The 21,046-nt window shown below is 34.6% G+C and overlaps 1 protein-coding gene across 6 annotated transcripts in view; it reads left to right on the top strand.

The window, feature by feature from the left end:
- Positions 1-21,046, top strand: part of LOC116842017 (GTPase-activating Rap/Ran-GAP domain-like protein 3) — a 96,134-nt gene that overhangs the window by 63,750 nt on the left and 11,338 nt on the right. For all 6 annotated transcript variants that reach the window (XM_032810642.1, XM_032810641.1, XM_032810640.1 and 3 more), the window contains 8 exons: positions 402-520; positions 12,656-12,720; positions 12,801-12,867; positions 12,967-13,069; positions 13,207-13,305; positions 16,311-16,523; positions 18,784-19,055; positions 20,554-20,839. In XM_032810642.1, the coding sequence (XP_032666533.1) occupies positions 402-520; positions 12,656-12,720; positions 12,801-12,867; positions 12,967-13,069; positions 13,207-13,305; positions 16,311-16,523; positions 18,784-19,055; positions 20,554-20,839 (1,224 nt within the window). The remainder of the gene's footprint in view (positions 1-401; positions 521-12,655; positions 12,721-12,800; positions 12,868-12,966; positions 13,070-13,206; positions 13,306-16,310; positions 16,524-18,783; positions 19,056-20,553; positions 20,840-21,046) is intronic.

Raw genomic sequence — 21,046 nt, 5'->3', positions numbered from 1 at the left:
CTCTCTCTCTCTCTCTCTCTCTCTCTCTCTCTCTCTCTCTCTCTCTCTCGTATAATTGTGTAATATCGCGGAAATAGGATGAAAAATCCGATTACGATTTATGCAAATCGATTTACCTCCTTCACTCGCTCGACCGAATTAATCACTCTGCCGTTCAACGGGAAAATTTATGCATAAAGTACCGTTTTCCGTGAAATAAAATAACGTCCCTCCCTTCTTTCCTCTTTCCCTCTCTTTCTCGTAGCAATTAACGCATTGAAGCGCGGGCTTCATTTTATCTGGTAGCAATTGCTCGCGTTTGATGATTTAATTATAATAATCGCGAATTGTAAATGAGGACGGTGTACAGGTGCAATTGAGCAGTAACAGGTGAAAACTGATTGCTGATTATCTGTGCGCAGTGCATCAAAATTACATCGCCTCTGATCAAGAGAGGAACCCCGTCTTTCTCTCGGTAGTCACGAGCGAGGTTGGTGATCAATGCGTGCCACATTACCGAGTGATTTTGTGGAGACGAACTGTGAGTAGATGTTATATTACTTAGCAGGGGAGCTCCCTGCACTCCTCGAGATGAATTTATGTGATTGTTTGCATTCTTAGCTCGTACTCAGAAAAAAACCACAAATTCATGAAAGATCTCATTGCATTTTAATCTGGTTCGAAACTTTGCTTCCACATTAACCCTATAAATTCTATCGCATTTGAAGGATCAATGGAAAATCTCGGGATATAACATTATATAACAAGATGTAACTCTCAAATTACAATTATTATTAACTCAAATTATTATTAACTCTCAAATTATTAATAATCTCAAATTATTAATAATCTCAAATTATTATTAACTCTCAAAAACACAAAAAGGGCAATGAAAGAGTTTAACTCTTACAGTTCAAGCGGTTTTTTGGTTGACATTTATTGTCTTAGAACTAAAACTTTTTGTATATATCAAAAAGTAAATTGATAAGAAATATAAGATCTTCATCACTATAGCGATTTCCGAAATCGTATAATAATCTTTTTTTGCAAATCGACTTTTTTCCTTATCTATTCATATAAAAGACTTTTTGCATTAAAAGTCGCGAAAGGACATCAATTTATTTATTTTTTACAAAAAGTTATGCATAAATAAATAATATAATAATAAAAAAGCTATAAAATATAAAACAACATATCAATTATTATTTGCATAAATTCAGAGTCTGATATTGATAAAACATTAAAAATTATTGTGATATAAATATTATTGTGTATTCAATTATTTATTTTTCACACACACATACAACATTAATTGCTGCTCCAAGTTTGCAGCCTTCCTAGTTTGCACGACTTACGTTTATGTACAATAATCCAATAAAGAAAATGAAAAAGTTTCTTATAAAATTGTATTGTAGTTATAGTTTTCCAAGTCGTAGAATTCTTATTTTTGTTTTATTGTCTCTTTATAAAATAAAATAGAAGAGCGAATTTTAACAAGAATTTTAAATTTCTTCTTTAAAATAAGCCGAAAAATATAATTGCTTGAAAGTAAAAATTCCCGAGAAATTATAAAAACTACATTTCCATTTTAGAAGAAATCTTTCTCATTTTGTTTTTTTTTTATTAAGAGAATTATGGTAACATAAATTATGCGAACGAGGGAGGCGTGCAACAGCTGCAAGTTTGTAGCGTAATAGATGCTGTAACGTCATTTCCGCACAAAAAATGGAAATTTTTTTTATTTTAAATGGAAATATTACTTCATCTCCTATATAAAAATCAAACATATTCATCCAGCAGTTGTTTTGCGAGAAATAAATTCTCGAATATCGTTGTTTTTTTAGCCTTACAAAGTTTTGCTCCCTTAAAGTTTCTGTTTTCTGGCCGTAATCTTTATTTATGAAGTAAGAAGCAAGAAAATATTCTCACCAAAAATTCTTACAAAATGTGTTGAAATAAAATACATTTACAAAATGATTCTTGTAATCAATCGAACAAATTTGTAAAGTAATCCAAATTCTTTCTTTTTGTCTTAAAAATCAATAAATTATCGTAAAATTAACGTGATAGAATTAGAAGAAAACACAAGTTAAAAAAGTTGGAGAGAAAATGCGTTCTTTTCGGCCGCGGCGCCGTTCATATATTGGCGTATATTTTCAGCGCGATTCAACAATCGCGCGAACATCTTGATTCTCGATTTTTCTACATCGAGCAACCGCCGTGGACACATCAATCGACATTGCTCCGCATTTTACGCGTCTTTAACTCGTCGAAAGTAAGTCTCGTGCGGAATTAAGTATTGGAAGATACTTCGAGAATAGAGATTTGCGTATCGTGAAGACGTCATTTGTAGCCCTGGTAATAAAAGTTGATAGAGAACGATAGAATAAAATTCTATCGCTTTATCATTTTTTATCGTTTTGAATATGGATTATGGTTCGTGAATTTACAAATGTAAATAATATTCTATCGTATACGATAGAATTCTAGAATGCGTATACGATAGTATTGTCGATCAATGTGTCCACGGCGGTTGCTCGATGTAGAAAAATCGAGAATCAAAATGGTCAAGATTGTTGAATCGCGCTGAAAATATACGCCAATATATGAACGGCGCCGCGAGCGAAAAGAACGCTATCTATGAGATACTTCTCTCTCCGTATCTCTTTTCCTAACAAGCTACTTGTTTTCCTACTGACGCAACCGCCCGAATATTCCGCATCTCTCTCTCTCTCTTTCTCTCTGACTGTCACCGCATTTCTAATTACCGTTCAATAAATCCGACGATCGTCCGATTCTATTGCTACTTGAGCGAGTCGATGTTATTAGCAAATGTAAAGCCCGTATCAGACTACGGATTAAAATTGAGATTGAATTGAAAATTGGCCAATCAGAGCAAAGTTCACCGAACTTGAGCTTAGTGAATTTTGCTCTGATTGGCTAAATTTCAATTTAATTTCAATCCTAATCTATAGTCTGATACGGGCTTAAGGGATATCGGCGCGACACGTCGCGACAAGCACCGGCCGCATATACCGCGGAGAGAAACGAGAAGATTACTTACAAATGACATCTTCACGATACGCCCCGGCGATTGCACATCGCTATTCTCAACACTCCCGAGACTTATTAACGCGTGAGATTCACTTTCGACACTATAAAAGACACGAGAAACGCGGAGTGATGTGGATCGATGTATGCCCATGGCTGCTGCTTGGCGCGAAAAGATCGAGTACTTCGCGCGATTCATTACCAACGCCTAGATTGAATAACCACGATGACAACCTCGTAGTGCGAAACGAACGCGATTGGTCTAGAGTGGTTAGTAACTCGAGCAAGTGGTTAAAGCGTCCGCCATACAGATTGCGTCATTGTTGACGTGCAACCTCAAGGCCAAATCACACTAACAATTGGCGATAGATGATTGACGATTGAAGATTGGAACTTAACCAATTGGAACAAAGCAAGCCAAGGCTGAAGCTTGTTGATTCGAAAATCTAATCTTTAATTGTCATTCGTCAATTGCCAATCGCTAGTGTGATTTGGCCTTCATTCGCATCACTAGGTTTGTTCGAGTTGCTTGTACTATTTATACTTTTACACCTAATGTCCGTTGCACACTAATGCACCCCAAACAACACAAATTTTCCAAAATACGTTCTGAAGATACTTTTAAAACGGAGGGACGTCATCAGAATATTTTTAGGACGTCCTTTGAAGGTGTGAGCTGTCTGAAAATAGCTATCCAACAAGTTTATTCGTATTAATTGAACTTTTTACACTTTCACTTAGTACGCATTAATTCTTTAGAGATTCTAAAAATGACATCATGTTTTCCGTTCATGTTACGAGTGTAAATACAATTCTGTACACTTTTCACTCGTGCTCGGGGCCAAGTGTAAAAAGTGTATCAGAATTGCATTTACACTCGTAACACGAACGGAAATCATGACGTCATTTTTAGAACCTCTAAAGAATTAATGTGCACTAAATGTGAAGATGTAAAAAGTTCAATTAATGTGAATAAACTTATTAGATATTAGCTATTTTCAGACAGCTCACTCCTTCAAAAGTATTCTGATGACGTTCCTGCGTCCTAAAAGCGTCTTCAGAACGTATTTTGGAAAATTTGTGTTGTTTTGGATGCACTAGTGTGCAACGGGCATTAGATGTAAAAGTGTGAATAGTACAAGCAACTCGAACAAACCTACTGTCGCGTTCACATTCATGCACTTTTAGCATTTTCGGCGCGCTAACTTTTGGTGTACGTGATTGACAGCGCGCGCGTCTGCGATCTTTTCATACCGAGTAACTGCCATGGACACAACGCTCTGTATTCTATACGTCTTTCGCTTGTATCCTGTGAGTCTCCTATAGAAATAAGTATTAGAGTGATGAAAACAACTACGTGCGGTTGTCAGGACATATCGTAAATACATTATTACGGAGTAACCTTCTCCCTTCTCGACACATACAGCTAAAATGACCAAACGTTCCGATTTTTCATCCTTTGTCCCAAATTTTTTGAGTGATATTCGGGACACCGATTTGTCATCATTTTCAATGATTGTCAAATAATTTTCGGATCTTTTTATCCTTCTTTCCCCGCCCCCTCCCCCCTCCCCCCCGCTTCACACATTTATGAAGTATCTCGAATTCAGGGCTGGGAAATCTGGTCACCTTAATATTAAATGATTAATGAGTAAATAAGAGAATAAAATGTTACGCGCTGTCTTTATTCATAATCCATCTATTGTTCTTTTTATCGACGTTGAGAATATCTGTATAATCCAAAAATTCCAAAATAATGAAGAGCAACGAGTTGTAAAGGAAAAGACAACGATTGTTTGGCCAACAATGCTATGCGCTAATAGAAACTTAAATACGGACTCAGTATCATAACGATAATAAACAGAAGCGCAAGATAGATATTAACAAGACAGAACTCGCAACTTGAGAAACATAATCAGACGCCAAAATCAACATCCGCGAAACTTCCATTAGATCTCTAAGTTGGTTTACAGTTGTAAATTACTCACGATATTTAATTGAGAATCTAATAAATGATAGATTCGTATTCATGGAGCTTTATTTGATTATATCGATCGTTATTTCTCGTTGTGTAAAATAGACAAAAATTAACGAATAATCAGAGACCCACAAAATAAATAATTATTTATTAAACAACGACGAACTATGAAACCGACCTGAATTTCAGTATCTCCTTATTTTCGGTGGGTTCCTCAAGCGCCCGTCAGAAACGGAAATGTACTGTGTAACAAATAATTCAACATACCTGAAAATACACGATGCATCTCCACTCGCTTCTGCGACCTTGCATTTTACTCCCGGCTGCTCCGACATTCCATCGTGACACTGATACTAACACTGACACTGACACTTATGTAGACACGATTCGACCAAAGAAACGCTTGTAAATACGGTGCCGATAAGAATTTAATTGAATATTTAAAAAACCGACGGAAACGATAACGACGCACTCCGGATCACGGTATGTTCGCAAGCAGGAAAAGGACCAGAAGCTAAAATATAATTATATAAATATAAATATATAATAGCGTTATTAAAATAGCGACAGCTAATGTCGTTACTATCAAAGCTATATTTATTAGGGCCTTCACACATAAACTGCCATAACCGTAAGACGTACCGTAAGAATTGACCAATTACGATCGAGTATTCATCAAAATGGCGACCTTACGGTTCAAATCTCAATGTGATTGATCAATTCTTACGGTATGTCTTACGTTATGGCTATGGCAGTTTGTGTGTGAAAGTCCTTGGTTATTTGAACTTTGACGCTACCGCAAAAGATGGCTGCTAAATAAGAAGTTCCCATTCCGTCTTTCTGTCAAGTTGTATCTTATACTCATCGAAAATATAAAATTGACGCTTTGTATCACAACTTCAAACCAAGGTTTCCCATCAACTTTTAACATAAATTAATAATTAATATTCAGTTTAACAAACACGCGCAAAAACCGACGTTTTTCGTACAATAAATCATACTAATGTTCAATTCAGCAAACACAAAACCAACGTCTTTTATAGTTACACGATTTCACTCTTTGATCTTTATTCCACAGAAGGATGATTTTACATTTATTAGAAGCGCGGTAATTTTCCCTTTTCAATGACTTTTATTTCAAGTCGCTACGACGTCTACAAGTGAAGTTATTGATGTTTGTATTGATCCGCGTTCTAGATCGTTTCGCGTTATCGCTGCAGCGAACTGCGAATACGTCACGACGCGACGCGTCGTAACGCGGAATGCGGAACACGACTATTGTCCCTACAAAGTTCACTTTGCGCTACACGCGACGGCACTCACTAGCCCCACTCCGCGGCTCAGATGGGCACAGCTCCCCCCACTTATTCGCTTCAGCTACGCGTTCATTCACCTCAATTTAAAAGCGAACATAGTGCGCAGACGCGAGAGCAAGTGCCAGTCGCATAAAGCGGTGTCCACAATAAGAACTTAAACCGTAAAGCGGGAAGCACACAGTTTTGGAGAATGCATAACGCACAGCATGACACGCAGTAACGCACATACATGTGCGCATAAAAACTTTATGGTTAAGGGACCTGGCAAATCTTATAAGTGCGACATGACAAAAGGAGAACATTTTATAATAGATCTCGTATTTAATAACACGAAAAGAAATAAATATTAATAAAGAACACTTAAATTTACTTTGATAGATATGTTCTAAAAGAGGTTAAGTAATTCTTCTATTGTTTCGTATATGTGCACTTCTCTTACAACTAACCCATAACCATAAAAGTTCATCCTTATGAACTTTTTGACACTTTCTGTATTATGCTTCATGCATTCTGCAAGATCCTCTGAACGAGGAGAGTGGATGAATAAAGGATCCTGATTGGTCTATTCGCTTATGCGTTGTGCATTATGCATTATGTGTGCTTCTCGCTTTAAGGGGACGTCTACATTGGAAATAAATAGCAAGAAGTAGGAAGTAAGAGTAAGAAATTGACCAACCACAGTCGAATGTGAGAAGAATAATCAACTATGATTGGTCAATTTCTTATTCTTACTTCCTACTTCTTACTGCTTACTTCCAATGTAGACGTCCCTTGAGACTTAAACCGCGTTCCGTTTAACGCATATGCGCGCGTTTATCTACAGTTCATGTTACGTATATTGTAGGAAATGCGCGCATAATGCGTGAAACGGAACGCAACCTTAAGCTTTATTAGGGGCGCCGCACACGAATTGACATAAGTAATGTAAGATGTATCGTAAAAATGGACCAATTACAATCGAGTATTCACAAAAATGGCAACCTTACGGTTTGACGATACTCAAAGTAATTGGTCAATTCTTACGGTACGTCTTATGTTATTGTTATGTCAATTCGTGTGCGGCGCCCCTAAGGGTCTCCATACACAACTTAACATAATAGTAACGTAAGATGTACCGTAAGAATTGACCAATTACGATCGAGTATTGATCAAAATAGCGACCTTACAGTTCGACGATTTTGAATGTGATTGGTCAATTCTTACGGTACATCTTACGTTACTGTTATGTCAATTTGTGTGTGAAGGCCCTTAAGGCCATCACACACAAAATTCCGTAAGGACGTAAGACGTAAACTGAAGACGTAAAACATAAAGTCCATGACACACAGTTGCCGTAAAACGTTAAGTTCAACCAATAGCAAACTTGGAAAGATTTCTTCTCATTTACAACAGTTCAACGTAGTTAAATGCAGTGTACTGTTTTACTAAACAGTAAGTATGCTTCTTTTTTATAATTTATTTTTTATAATTTATTGAAATGCATATTTAATATTAATATCAAATTCAGATATATGGACATTAGAATTATCGATACTTGGATAACAAAGAATGTTTCATAATGTTGAGAAATGCGTCGTTATATTTAACTGACGTGTTGTATAAATATTTTTTTTTCAATTGTAATTAGAAAAAATTATCTCAGCAAAAAATCTAAGTTACTTGTATCTGAAGAAAAAAGAATTTTCAAATGATATGAAGACTCAAGATATAAAAATTTGAAGTATTAAAGGCCAATAGGAGGCAATGCTGCTTGTTGTTTGTGTCAAAATGGAACATTTTCATAATACATTATTATAAAATAATGTTATGCTAAGAAATATACAAACATTTCAATCGTCGTTTGATTCTTTTTAATGTTAATAACACTGAAACGTTTGCATATTTCTTAGCATAACATTATTTTATAATAATGTATTATGAAAATGTTCCATTTTGACACAAACAAGCAGCGTTGGTTCCTATTGGCCTTTAACACTTCAAGAAAAGAATTAAGAAGAAAAATTATAAAGAAATAGTTTTGTACATGTATAAATAAAATTTTTTCAGGTTATTTGTTAAAGGAAAAAATTGTACGTGGTTGTTTAAAAAAAATAATCGAAAAAAATTTGCCCCGGGGTCGAACCCTCGTTAACGATTAAAGACTTATACACTACATACTATGCTACTAAGGCTTGTACTGCTTTAATGTTATTTATCAACTTAAAGCCATCACACACAAAATTCCGTAAAGACGTAAGGACGTAAGACTGAAACGTTTGCATATTTCTTAGCATAACATTATTTTATAATAATGTATTATGAAAATGTTCCATTTTGACACAAACAAGCAGCGTTGGTTCCTATTGGCCTTTAACACTTCAAGAAAAGAATTAAGAAGAAAAATTATAAAGAAATAGTTTTGTACATGTATAAATAAAATTTTTTCAGGTTATTTGTTAAAGGAAAAAATTGTACGTGGTTGTTTAAAAAAAATAATCGAAAAAAATTTGCCCCGGGGTCGAACCCTCGTTAACGATTAAAGACTTATACACTACATACTATGCTACTAAGGCTTGTACTGCTTTAATGTTATTTATCAACTTAAAGCCATCACACACAAAATTCCGTAAAGACGTAAGGACGTAAGACTGAAACGTTTGCATATTTCTTAGCATAACATTATTTTATAATAATGTATTATGAAAATGTTCCATTTTGACACAAACAAGCAGCGTTGGTTCCTATTGGCCTTTAACACTTCAAGAAAAGAATTAAGAAGAAAAATTATAAAGAAATAATTTTGTACATGTATAAATAAAATTTTTTCAGGTTATTTGTTAAAGGAAAAAATTGTACGTGGTTATTTAAAAAAAACAATCGAAAAAAATTTGCCCCGGGGATCGAACCCTCGTTAACGATTATAGACTTATACCTTACATACTATGCTACCGAGTCTTGTACTGCTTTGATGTTATTTACCAATTTAAGGCCATCACACACAAAATAAGGACGTAAGACGTAAACTGAAGACGTAAAACGTAAAGTCCATGACATACAGAATAATAACAAAAAGGCAGGATATAAGATTCAGCTATGAATCCGGCCCATAGAACATTGATTTATGTTATTGACTCATAAACATACTTTATTTTTTTGCCACTCCTTAAATCCAATTCTCTTTGACGTTTTTCACATATAACCTAACCTACAACCTAGAACCAGATTTTACAATAAAATGTATATTCTGTGCTGATTTGTGATTGGTTGTCTGTAAGACGTAGCCATAAAAATTTCAGTCTTACGGTATTTCTCGACTTACGTTTTATGTCTTATGGACAAAATTGAAGGGGATACGGAAAGCCAAATACTCGATTGGGATTGGTCGATTTCCTTACGCTACATCTTACGTCCTTACGGAATTTAGTGTGTGATGGCCTTTAACCCGTAACAGGTACCAGGCCATTTTAATCAAGCTACGGGTACCATAGGGTCCGGTGGACCCCAATAAATTTTTGCCATTTTTAACATGATAATAAAAGGTAGGAAGAAAAACGCTTTATAGTTCGAAAATAATAATTTACTAGTATTATATTATAACTAAACATTTATAATAACAACTCAATTTTTCAGTACTCTAAAAAAAAACATAAACTGAATATAAAATGAATACAATGTGGACAGTGTCGAAATAAAATACACTGAAAGACAAATAATCGGAGAAAAAAAATGCATGTTTTAATCTAAGTCCACAGGTCATATATTATATAAAAAACATAAACAGGTATTGTTAAATTAAACATAACATTAAAATCTAGAGGGTTTTTAGATGCAATCGTTACAGATGGTGCTTGCACATTTGGTACATACTGATTTATTGCATCTTACATATACTACTTTGGTCTTTATATCTTTATCTCTATGACATTTATTGCATCTTACTCTGGATGGCAAAATAATGTTAGACCTTTCAATCTCTTCAATTTTTAAAATAGATGAAATTATTAAACGCAATGGCTTATGAATATATTGAGACGTCTCTTAAGTTCAGATTCTACTAACTGAAAGGCAAGAGCTTTTACTTTTTTGCGTGAAGAATGAGTCATATATTGAGCTGAAATTTAAAAAAATTATTTTCATAAAAGTTACGTTAACGGTACCATGGAGTCACTGTGACCCCAGACAAAAAACAAATCCATATAATTCATAGCTACTTACAAATAACTTGACGATCTTTTCTTCTGTCATACTGAAAACTGCTACTTGAAAGATACTGAAGATATCAATGCCACACAGTGGATAGTTTGGGAATTATAATAAAATTAGTTGGGGTACCTAGGACCCCATGGTTACGGGTTAAGCTTAATTAATTATTATTTATATTAAGTTTTAAGTCTTAAGCCGTAAGAAATTAACTAATATCACAGTCGATTAATTTCCTCATATTTGATTGTGATTGGTTAATTTGCCCTTGTGCACAACCTTGCTTTAAAACGTAAGCCGTAAAAAATTGACCAACCATAGTTGATTTTTACTGTGGTTGGTCAATTTCTTACGGCTATTTCTTAAAGCAAGTAGCCTTGTAGACAAGGGCTTTTTTAGCAATTTAAGGTTTAATGCTTAAGTCTTATGACTTAAGTTTTCATTATAGATAGTGCTTTAAGCGATAACTGCAATTTTTTTGTTAGAACTACCAACAAATATGGTTAGAGCCAAAAATAACTATAATTTTAGCTAGATTAACTATTAACTATTTATTAACTATTTTTTAAATAGTTTTAAAAATACCGCTTTTAAAAATACCGCTAGTCCGATTTTTAATTTGTCAACGCCTTATTTTCGTTTTTTGTTCTTCAGACTTTTTTTATTGCTGTTGTACCGAATCAAAAATTAAAAATTCTTCTATTGATGCACGGTTTTACTGTACTGTACAACACATACAACTCCTACTGTTTACCTCGGCAGCTCCTTCTCTCGTTTTAAATCTCGAAATCTTATAGAAACTTTAATAATAAAAGATGGTAAAAACTGATTATAAAGGAGGAAAGTTTGTTGCCTTATTTATCCATTAAACTCTTACCTCCATATTGATTATTACATTTTTGCTTATCGTACATGTTCTATCTGTAGTTAAGTGGGTAAATTACTTTTCCAGATTAGAAAAACAATAATACCTACGGGAACTTATTTAAAAAAAATTACTAAATGAGTATGTTGAATTTTACATATGTAATTAAACGATACATTTATATTTAAACAAAAAATTTATTTCTGCAAAAACGATGTTACAGCATTCTTGGTCGCTCTGGTTTGCATGATTTACGTTGGCATAATCGAAACAAGAAAATGGAAAAAATTTCTTGTAAAACAGTGTTGTAGTTATCAACTCTTGGACTAAAATATTTATTTTCTTTTTAATTTTTTATTTATAAAATAAAAATAACGCAAATTTTAATAGAAAATTTTAATTTCTTCTTTAAAATAAGCAGAGAAATCCTGTTGTCTGAAAATAAAAATTCTGGAGGCTATAATTACAAAAGTTTTATAAAAAATATTTCTTCACTATTTTATTAAAAATGTTTTTTCAATTTTTGATTATAATTTTATATATATATATATATATATATATATATATAATACAAACATATATATAATATATATACAATACAATATATATATATAATATATACAATATATACAATATATATAATATAATATATATACAATATATATAATATATATATAATACAAACTATTAATTTAGAAGTTTTCTTTAAATTAATTCCCAAATATTGTTACTCTTTTGGCCTGAAAAAGTAATTTGCCTCCTTAAGTAAGTTATATTATCATTTAATTTAATTATTAATTATTAATTATTTTTATTATTTATTAATTATTTAATTTGCTCTTTGAAATTGAGAACAAAACTCAGATATTAATAGAATAATCGATATAATTGAATATTAAGTAACTCTATAGCCTGTGTAGAATATTATATCTCGAGAGTTCTCATTAATTCCTTAAATTTGACAAAATCTGCAGGGTTAATGCAGAAGCAAAACTTCGGCTTGAGTCTGTGGCTTTAGTTTTTTTTCTCACGAAGGAAATATACATGTATCGATCTGTTCCAAGTACTAGCTTGCTAAGATGAACTGATATCGCTCTCGTAATATCCAATTTACTCTATATTCATGAGACGCGGATACAAAAGGATGTGATTTTATACCGCAATCTCTCCGTTTTTACCGTGACATCTAATATTGTTTTGTCGCGAAAAACAATATCGTCGAGTGCCGCGAGAACGCAAAACCATTCGCGATGAATTGAGAGGAATTTCTATTTTCATTTCACATAGGGTGCGCAGAAAATATCATTGCCGTACTCGGCGAACAAGACCATGACTATCCGTCAGATCCTCAGGTAATTATCTCTCTTTGTGAGCCGAGCCGAGTAATAGGAAGCGCTAATTGAATACACGAGTCGCTATTTATACTTTTCAGCAACTTCTTCGGTCTCGAGAAGCTCGACAAGGCGCCGCGCGAAGTTTTCTCGCCCGAACTGCAAAAGGTGAGCTCCACAAACGCTCTGTCTAATTTTATACCGAGCAAAATAACATCGTCGTGAAGTGTGCGCGCCTCGTGGACTAACCCGATGATCCTTCCGCAGGATTTGTTACTGCTCGAGGAGCAAGAGGGCTCGGTGAACTTCAAGTTCGGTGTCATCTACGCGAAAGAAGGTCAGATCACCGACGACGAGATGTTGTCGAACGGTAAGACGACTTATATATATCACGACTATACAGCACGAAGAAAACAAAAGACAGTCGGAGCGGGGCGGGGGGCGGGAAATTAAGTGATAACGGATAACGCTATCGATCACTGAGGTCGCTCCTCATTTCTCTCGCAGAAAGGGGCAGCCCCGGCTTCGAGAGCTTTCTGGAGATCTTGGGCGAGAGGATACGGCTCAAAGGTTGGGACAAATACAGGGGTGGCTTGGACGTGAAGGGTACGTTAATAATATGGATATTGGCGGCGCGCAAACTTGAAGCCCGCAATCAGGAGAAGCGACGAAGGATCGGGATCGTTGCACAAAACGAGTTCGCAAATTACCCGACTCTTTCGACGAACAAATTTTTTTCGCCGCAAGATTCGCGAACTTTCAAAACTTCTGCTTATAACGACGACGACGCTGCAAAAATAAAACGAGTGAACGCAATATACTACGAATAATAGATAGATCAAAGTACAAGTAAGTACCAGTGCCTGGATACGTACCTAATCGTGGACATTCTTTTATTGTTTTGATCTTTAAATAAATATAATTATTCGTTTTTAAATAAATATAATTATTAATTTTAAATATAACTATTCGAATAATTTTAAATATAATTGTTTTGATCTTTAAATAAATATAATTATTCGTTTTTAAATAAATATAATTATTAATTTTAAATATAACTATTCGAATAATTTTAAATATAATTGTTTTGATCTTTAAATAAATATAATTATTCGTTTTTAAATAAATATAATTATTAATTTTAAATATAAATATTCGAATTTTCAACCTAGAATGTATACGCATATATTCAATATATGTATATATAATTTTTATAAGTTTAAATATTCGTATAAAGACCAAAACAATAAGAATGTTTAGAGCTAGATACGTGTCCAAGCATTGCTACTTTTGCCTTGTACACAAGGAAAAGAATGTTGTTGAATCATCAGAATTGTTCTATTGCGCGCCACAATTGGAATAAAAGTTCTTGATTTAAAAGCAATATTATTGAAAGTGATACTACACGGAAAAGAAAGTACACATAACATGGTACACATAACAAGTACATATAATATGATACACATAACCAGAAGTTTAGAAGAATTTAGTTGCAAGCAGCCTTGCAAGTTACCCTTACTCTACACGGAAAAAATACTGAAAATATTACTTGCCTAGATACGAGGTTTGATTAAAAAATACGCGGAATTTTCGTTTTTCTCAAAAAATCTTTATTTATTCATCGATATTAATTTTGTCCCCTTCAAAGTACTCCCCATCAGATATAATACATTTGTGCCAGCACTTTTTCCAAACTTCGAAGCACTTCTGGAACGCAATTTTCGGTATGACGTTTAGCTCCTTCAGCGATTCTGTCTTTATCTTTGGCAAAACGTCGTCCTTTCATGGTTCTTTTCAGCTTCGGGAATAGGAAGAAGTCACAAGGGGCCATGTCCGGCGAAGGGCTGAGGTTGAGGCATCACAGTGTTGTTTTTGGCCAAAAATTCACTAACAAAATTCAACAATTTCGGAACAAATTTTGCTGCCACACGTTTCATGCCCAAAACATCCGAAAAAATTGCTTGGCATGAGCCAAATGATATGCCAACATTATCAGCAACTTCTCTGATAGTGATTCGGCGATTGTCCATAATCATTTTCTTCACTTTTTCGACGTTGTCATCGATTGTTGATGTGCTGGGGCGTCCAGGGCGCTCGTCATCTTCGATGTTTTCGGCTCTCTTGGAAACGTTTATACCACTTGTAAACGCTTGTTTTATTCATAGAAGATTCGCTAAAAAGCAATTCAACATTTCCAATGCGGTGCTGCACTTTATTCCATTCTTAAAGCAAAATTTAATGCAAATTCTTTGTTCCATTTTTTTCACAAGTTAAAAATCGCCGAGCATACCAAAACACGTGTAATCTTTTCGACAGCCAACAATAAAGTAAGCATCCAATATGGCTACCAATGTCAAGATACGCCAAGGACAAGTGTGCTAACACAACAACAAAAAATTGTAACAATTGGACTTATACAGCTCGCGAAATTAAAAAAATTTTTTTTTATCAAACCTCGTATGATTGCCGTAATAAAATATTAATGTTATTTTTCGTCCATATAAAATAAATGGTAACTATAATACTCTAGAAGTGATACAATGGTCTTCTTTACCGCCTGTCTATACATATTTGAGCGGTACTCTTAGTAATGCAAGGCGTAACCAAATCCTATGGATCTCTCAACTATATTTGCTCTACATACTATAACAGAGAGACGGCGATAACATTCCTTTGATTAAGGCAACTAAATATCTGAGGATATACATTACATATCATAAAACATGTGGTTGTAAGAATTGTATAGATGAGCGTATAATAACAGCAACATTTAATGTCATATCTATTTAACTTGAAATCGCATAAATTTTCTCCTTAATCATAGAAATTCTAATCATAGAATATGTAGATATACAATCATAGTAGTTTTCTCCATATAATCTTTATCTTTTTATGATAGTAATGCGTATGGGGGAGGGAGGAGTTGATATAATTCAGTTACTTTGATATATCAATTATATCAATGTATTGATATAATCAAATAATCATTGATAGATCATTAATAGATTATCAATAGATTGTCAATAGATGGTCGATAATTGCATGTGATCTGATTCTGGCAATCAGAAATCGGTTAGAGTGACATTTACTATGGAGACACTCTGGTTGAAACAACCAGATGTTGTCACTGCTTCAACGCCAGTAATTTAACAATTGTTTCGTAGTTGCAGCGATCACATAATTAGTTTATCCATATTTCACTATTGAATCTGTTTGGCAAAAATAGATTTTTGTATGGGCCAACTATATTGTTTTTTATGTAGAGTTGTTAAAGTAATGTGTGATGTATTTGTTAATAACTCGAGTATTTATATCGATAACATTGCTACTGAATTAAAAAGAATTAGTCGCTTCTGTTAATCAATTCTATTGATTCAATTCTATTGATTCAACTTTGTTTTTTCTGTATACATGTAAAGAGAAAAATATGTGACTTGAGTTGCTATCCTAGATAATTTATAATCGTAGAACGACAACTTCCGATAATTTAGTTTTGTGCAGTTTTCCCTGATTTTCCATGATATCCACAAGAAACTTTAAATTTTAGACGACCTTGGGAAGCATACTTTCACACTTTCGTGTCTCCACTCGCGCGTTTTGCCATTTTTCAGGTGATATGACAGGTAAGGAGAGTTACTACACGGTTTACGCGGGTCACGAAGTGATGTATCACGTTAGCACGATGCTGCCGTACTCGAAGGACAATCCACAGCAGTTGGAGAGGAAGAGACACATCGGCAACGACATCGTCAATATCATTTACACGGACGACCCGGCGGCAGTGGATATGTTCAATCCCAACTGTATAAGAAGCCAATTTACCCGTGAGTTGACACAGCGATATCGCTTTTCCACATTGAAATCTGACGTAAACGAGAACCGAAGAATATAATACGATAAGGTGGGATAAGGTCGCGAACCTTGTCCATTGCTGTTTACATAAAGATTACACGAGCAGCAGAATCGATGCTGAAATACCACACAGTGATCCTCATTTCTCTTTTGTTTTTTTTTCCTTCCTCGACCTACACCTGCAGATCGTCTTTGTATTCTCGTAAGCTTCAGTCGATGTATTATCTCATGCACCTATCTCTATTTATGTATATCCTTGGTAGAAATTTAATACAAATTTCGAGCAATTATTGAACAGTTAACTTTTGTCAACTAAACTTCAGTAACTGAACAGTAACTGAAGAATAAAATTACTTGAGATCTCAATCAAAATACAACGTTTCGTTACTGCGTACGAAAGATGCGCAAAATCTGAAGCTATTTACTGAACGAAAACTGGACAAAAACCAATTCAATTTATTAATAATTACGTCTGCTGCTCATAAAATGGACAGATTCGCTTTAGTGATATTCCATTTTCTATATCTGCTTTCTAATTGAACAATTTTAATACTGATAAAAGTCATAACGCAAGAAATCTTTGGTGCGTAATATATATTTTCATGTTTTTTGCCTGATATGATATCGTTCGCAACCATCACATGGCATATGTTCTTTTATCGATTCTTGTAGTTATATTATTTGTATTATCAGGTTCGGGGTCTAAGCTATGATAACAGTCTTTATTTGTATCATTATTATCAGAACAATCTAATGTAATCCTACCGTAATGAAATTCTGTATTATTAATATGTAACTTCATATATATTACTAATATATAACTCCATTTCTCTTTTGTTCACTTTCAATTATAATTTTAGTTGTTATTTCTATCACGAGACTTAATATTGTCAAATGTTTGATTTTCTTCCATTTTTTCTTATTCTATACTTTTTTCTACTAGTTTATTCATTTCTCATGCAATTTATATATATACATATTTGCTCCTTTTCAACAATATAAATAAATAAGTTTTTAATTTATTCACGACACACAGATATTATAATACGTGCACATTATAAAATCGAATTATTAACATTATCGATATTATTTCTTGGAAAGAATTGGTTGTACAGTAAACTGTTTCAACTCTATAAAGTTCTATGAAGTTCTTGAAGCTCTGTGAAGCTCTATGAAGCTCTCCAATTCCCACGCAACATTTTTCAACTAATGAGAATGCATTAATATTAGACAATTTATACCTGAGCAGATATCTATGCAAACTGCATTTATTTTCTAGCAGAGATTTAAATGATCCATAATACATAATTTTCACAGCTTTTAATGGCCTGTTCCGAAATGATATTCACGTTTAAAGTAGGGGAGATTAGAACTAGATTTTAGAATTTATATATTTTAGAATAATGATTTAAAATTTCAAAGTTGCGCGCAACTTTTCAGGTAACTAATTTTTCTGACTGTATAAATATGATAGAAGCAATTTTCTTCTATGTACTAATGCCCGCTACGACCCTCTTAATTTTGTTTTGTAACAATCAAAATACGAATATGCAGCAACATAGCTTGCCCTAGTACCGGGTTTACTTGCCCAGTAGCGCAGAGTAAGAAGGCTACGTTATAAAATATGTATCCTGATTAATAGTTCCAGAGTCTCCACGAAAGGTCTCCACAACCTTCCTGTCGCCCTTTAATTATGAGCCACCTTTATCTCGTCCACCCATGTATTCTATTTCAATCGCTTGATGAATGAAAATTTAATTTATTACCAGAATATTATACAAGAAATCATACAAGAGATTACATTATAACTAGTAATACATCGCTTAATTTTATTCAGTCTATTTTTAAAAAGAATATTTTAATATATTATTTCGAGAGGCTCGAAAATTTAGTTTTTTCTATTTCTTACCTGTAACATTATTCCTTACCTGTAACATTTTATTTTAATGAAAGTCAGAGAAACGTATTTATGTTCTAAAAGGACCATTTTGCGATTTTGTGTACCCATTATTCCTCTCAAGATAAATACTAAAACAAGCACATGAGTAACATACTCTTGGGACTATATCGCTCGATCTCCCCTACTTCTTTCGCAATATATCGTCTTTGGCGCGTGATCAATAATCGGAAATTAATTTTGAGCGAGATGCGAAATTCAACGCGAGAGAAATCGTCTGAAATCAAGTGTGAAGATATCGCTAGTTGAACGTCGATCTATCTCCCATTGCTTAGACGTGTTCGCCGTGATAACGACCGAGGCGGATGGCAAGGGATGGCGGGTTGCTATTTATTGCGACGAGACAGTGCCCCTGTTCGGGCCGAGCCTACCCTGCCCGCCAATTTTCGAGGACCCGTATAATCTCCGGGAGTTTCTCCTCGTTAAGCTGATCAATGGCGAGAAAGCCACCTTCGACACTCCAACGTTCTCCAGGAAGCGGGAGAGGACTCTCGACGCCCTGTTGCGAGATATGTACCAGGAGCACTCGCAGGAGAGCAAGAGCAACGTAAGCTACTTTGCGACCTTGCATGCCTTCCATTTAGTCGCATGTACTCCCCACACCCTCATCCCCGTTCGATCAATCTCTCTCATTCATAATACTCGACCGAAACAACGAAACAGCTTGGTTATCGCGATCGAGTGTCCAGCAAGCACAATTACACCGCTTCGCGGAAACGAAACATCGAGATAAAAGGGAAAAAATATTTTAACACGTTCGCTATCGCGCCTAAATTAAAAGTCGCTCATTATAGCCTACGTTATATTTTTAGTAACTACGTAGACGTAGTGCATGTTTGCTTATGCACACATAAAATGTATTAAATAAGCAATTTGAATATTTTACATAAAGCAATTTCACACATGAGTGATGCTGGTAACGAACATGTTCACCCTAGATTGCCAATGTTAGCCATTTTGACTTACACTTTGAACAACAATTTAATTTAAAAAATATTTGCAATTGATATTACTTTATCTTCCTTCTGTAGACAAAAATGGTGGAAAATGCTAAAGCAGATTATAAGTGAAAGACAATTAAGAGGATCAAAACAACTTCACATTGGTAATAACGGACTACACACAGAAATATCTCATTCCATTTCTAAATGAAGAGATTACTCAGTTCACTTTTCTTCTTTTAAGAAATAATTATCTTCAATAAATAATATTTCTTTGATAGTAGTTTTAAAATATGTACTCGTCACAAATTTTAGAAAAATTCGTTATCGTCTGCTCACAAATAGAATTAATTTTTTTACAAGAATATTACAAATATCGAAGAAAAAATCGCTTCGACTCTGTGCAGTAAACAAACTAAAGTTTTATTTAAATTAATCATTGAAATGCTAAACTTACTCTCTAAATTTCTTGGAGTGAAATTTTACTCGAGAAGTAAAATGACAGTCGAGTTACTTAAATTGAGTTATTTTTCACTCCTATAGAGTGAATTCTCCACTTTGAATCGTTGGGTGAATATTTTCACTCGAAATTGAAAAGTGAATTTGATGCATTCCACCGCCAAAGAAACATATTCATTTCAATCGATTGAAACATCCGCTCAAATGAGGTCAGAATCTATTCTAATCTTGAGTGAAATATTCACTCTTGCGATTTCGAATAAGAGTATGTTCACTAACACTTTAAATAAAAACACTGTTATTTTTCACTGAAGGAAATTTAAAGTACACTAGAATTCAGAATGTATTTTGAATCAATTTGATGCTCATAATAAACTTATGATAGAGAGAGAGAAAGAGATTTGCAGACATATAAATTTATAAAATATTTTAAACATAATTCCATAAATGCAGTATGTATTTTTGTGTGTGCATCGGCATAAATAATCTAAGATTGACAAAAAACCTGATAAAACTTGGAAAACTCTCTCGTAATATTGAAACGTGATTGCACTCGTCAGATGTACTCGTCGGGAATAAGTCTGAGGGAAAGATTGAGAGCTATGCTATATAATTATAAGATCAACACGGCTAATTTCGTGACAGAGCATGCTAAATCGCCGGGCACTCTCGGACGTTGTCGAGGCACCGGGACGGCGACGAGAAGAGACGCGCGCCGTGGAGATGGTGCGAGTCGGACAAGCCTTGAAGCTGGAGGCTATCATGCGTGGTCTCGCGCCTACCTCCCTCGCCACGGTCGGTCCTTTGAAGCCGCGGCCATGGGAGCCGAGGTGCATCTATCCCGATTTTCCCCACGAGGTCGTCTGCGGCGACGTCTGGCTGGAGAGCAGACTGATCATCGCCACCGAGAGCGGCACGTTCCTCATCGAAGGTAAAAACGTAACGTGGAGTATCTAGGGAATCCGATCATGCGGAATCTAACAAAGAGGCGACGCGAGGCGCGGCCGAGTAATTGGAGCGCCGCTTCGTCGATGAGAAGTGCGAACTTGCACACACGTGGCAAATTAAAAGTCGCGATTAGCAATCGATCGAAGAGCCCGTGCTGCTCTCGTCGATGTCGACGAGGCGTGCGTTTCCC

The sequence above is a fragment of the Odontomachus brunneus genome, unplaced genomic scaffold, assembly GCF_010583005.1.
Source record: "Odontomachus brunneus isolate Ranch 3 - 2012 unplaced genomic scaffold, Obru_v1 Obru_scaffold_020, whole genome shotgun sequence".
Taxonomy (NCBI): domain Eukaryota; kingdom Metazoa; phylum Arthropoda; class Insecta; order Hymenoptera; family Formicidae; genus Odontomachus; species Odontomachus brunneus.
Note: the sequence above shows the minus strand (reverse complement) of the source record. Positions and strands in the feature narration are given on the sequence as shown.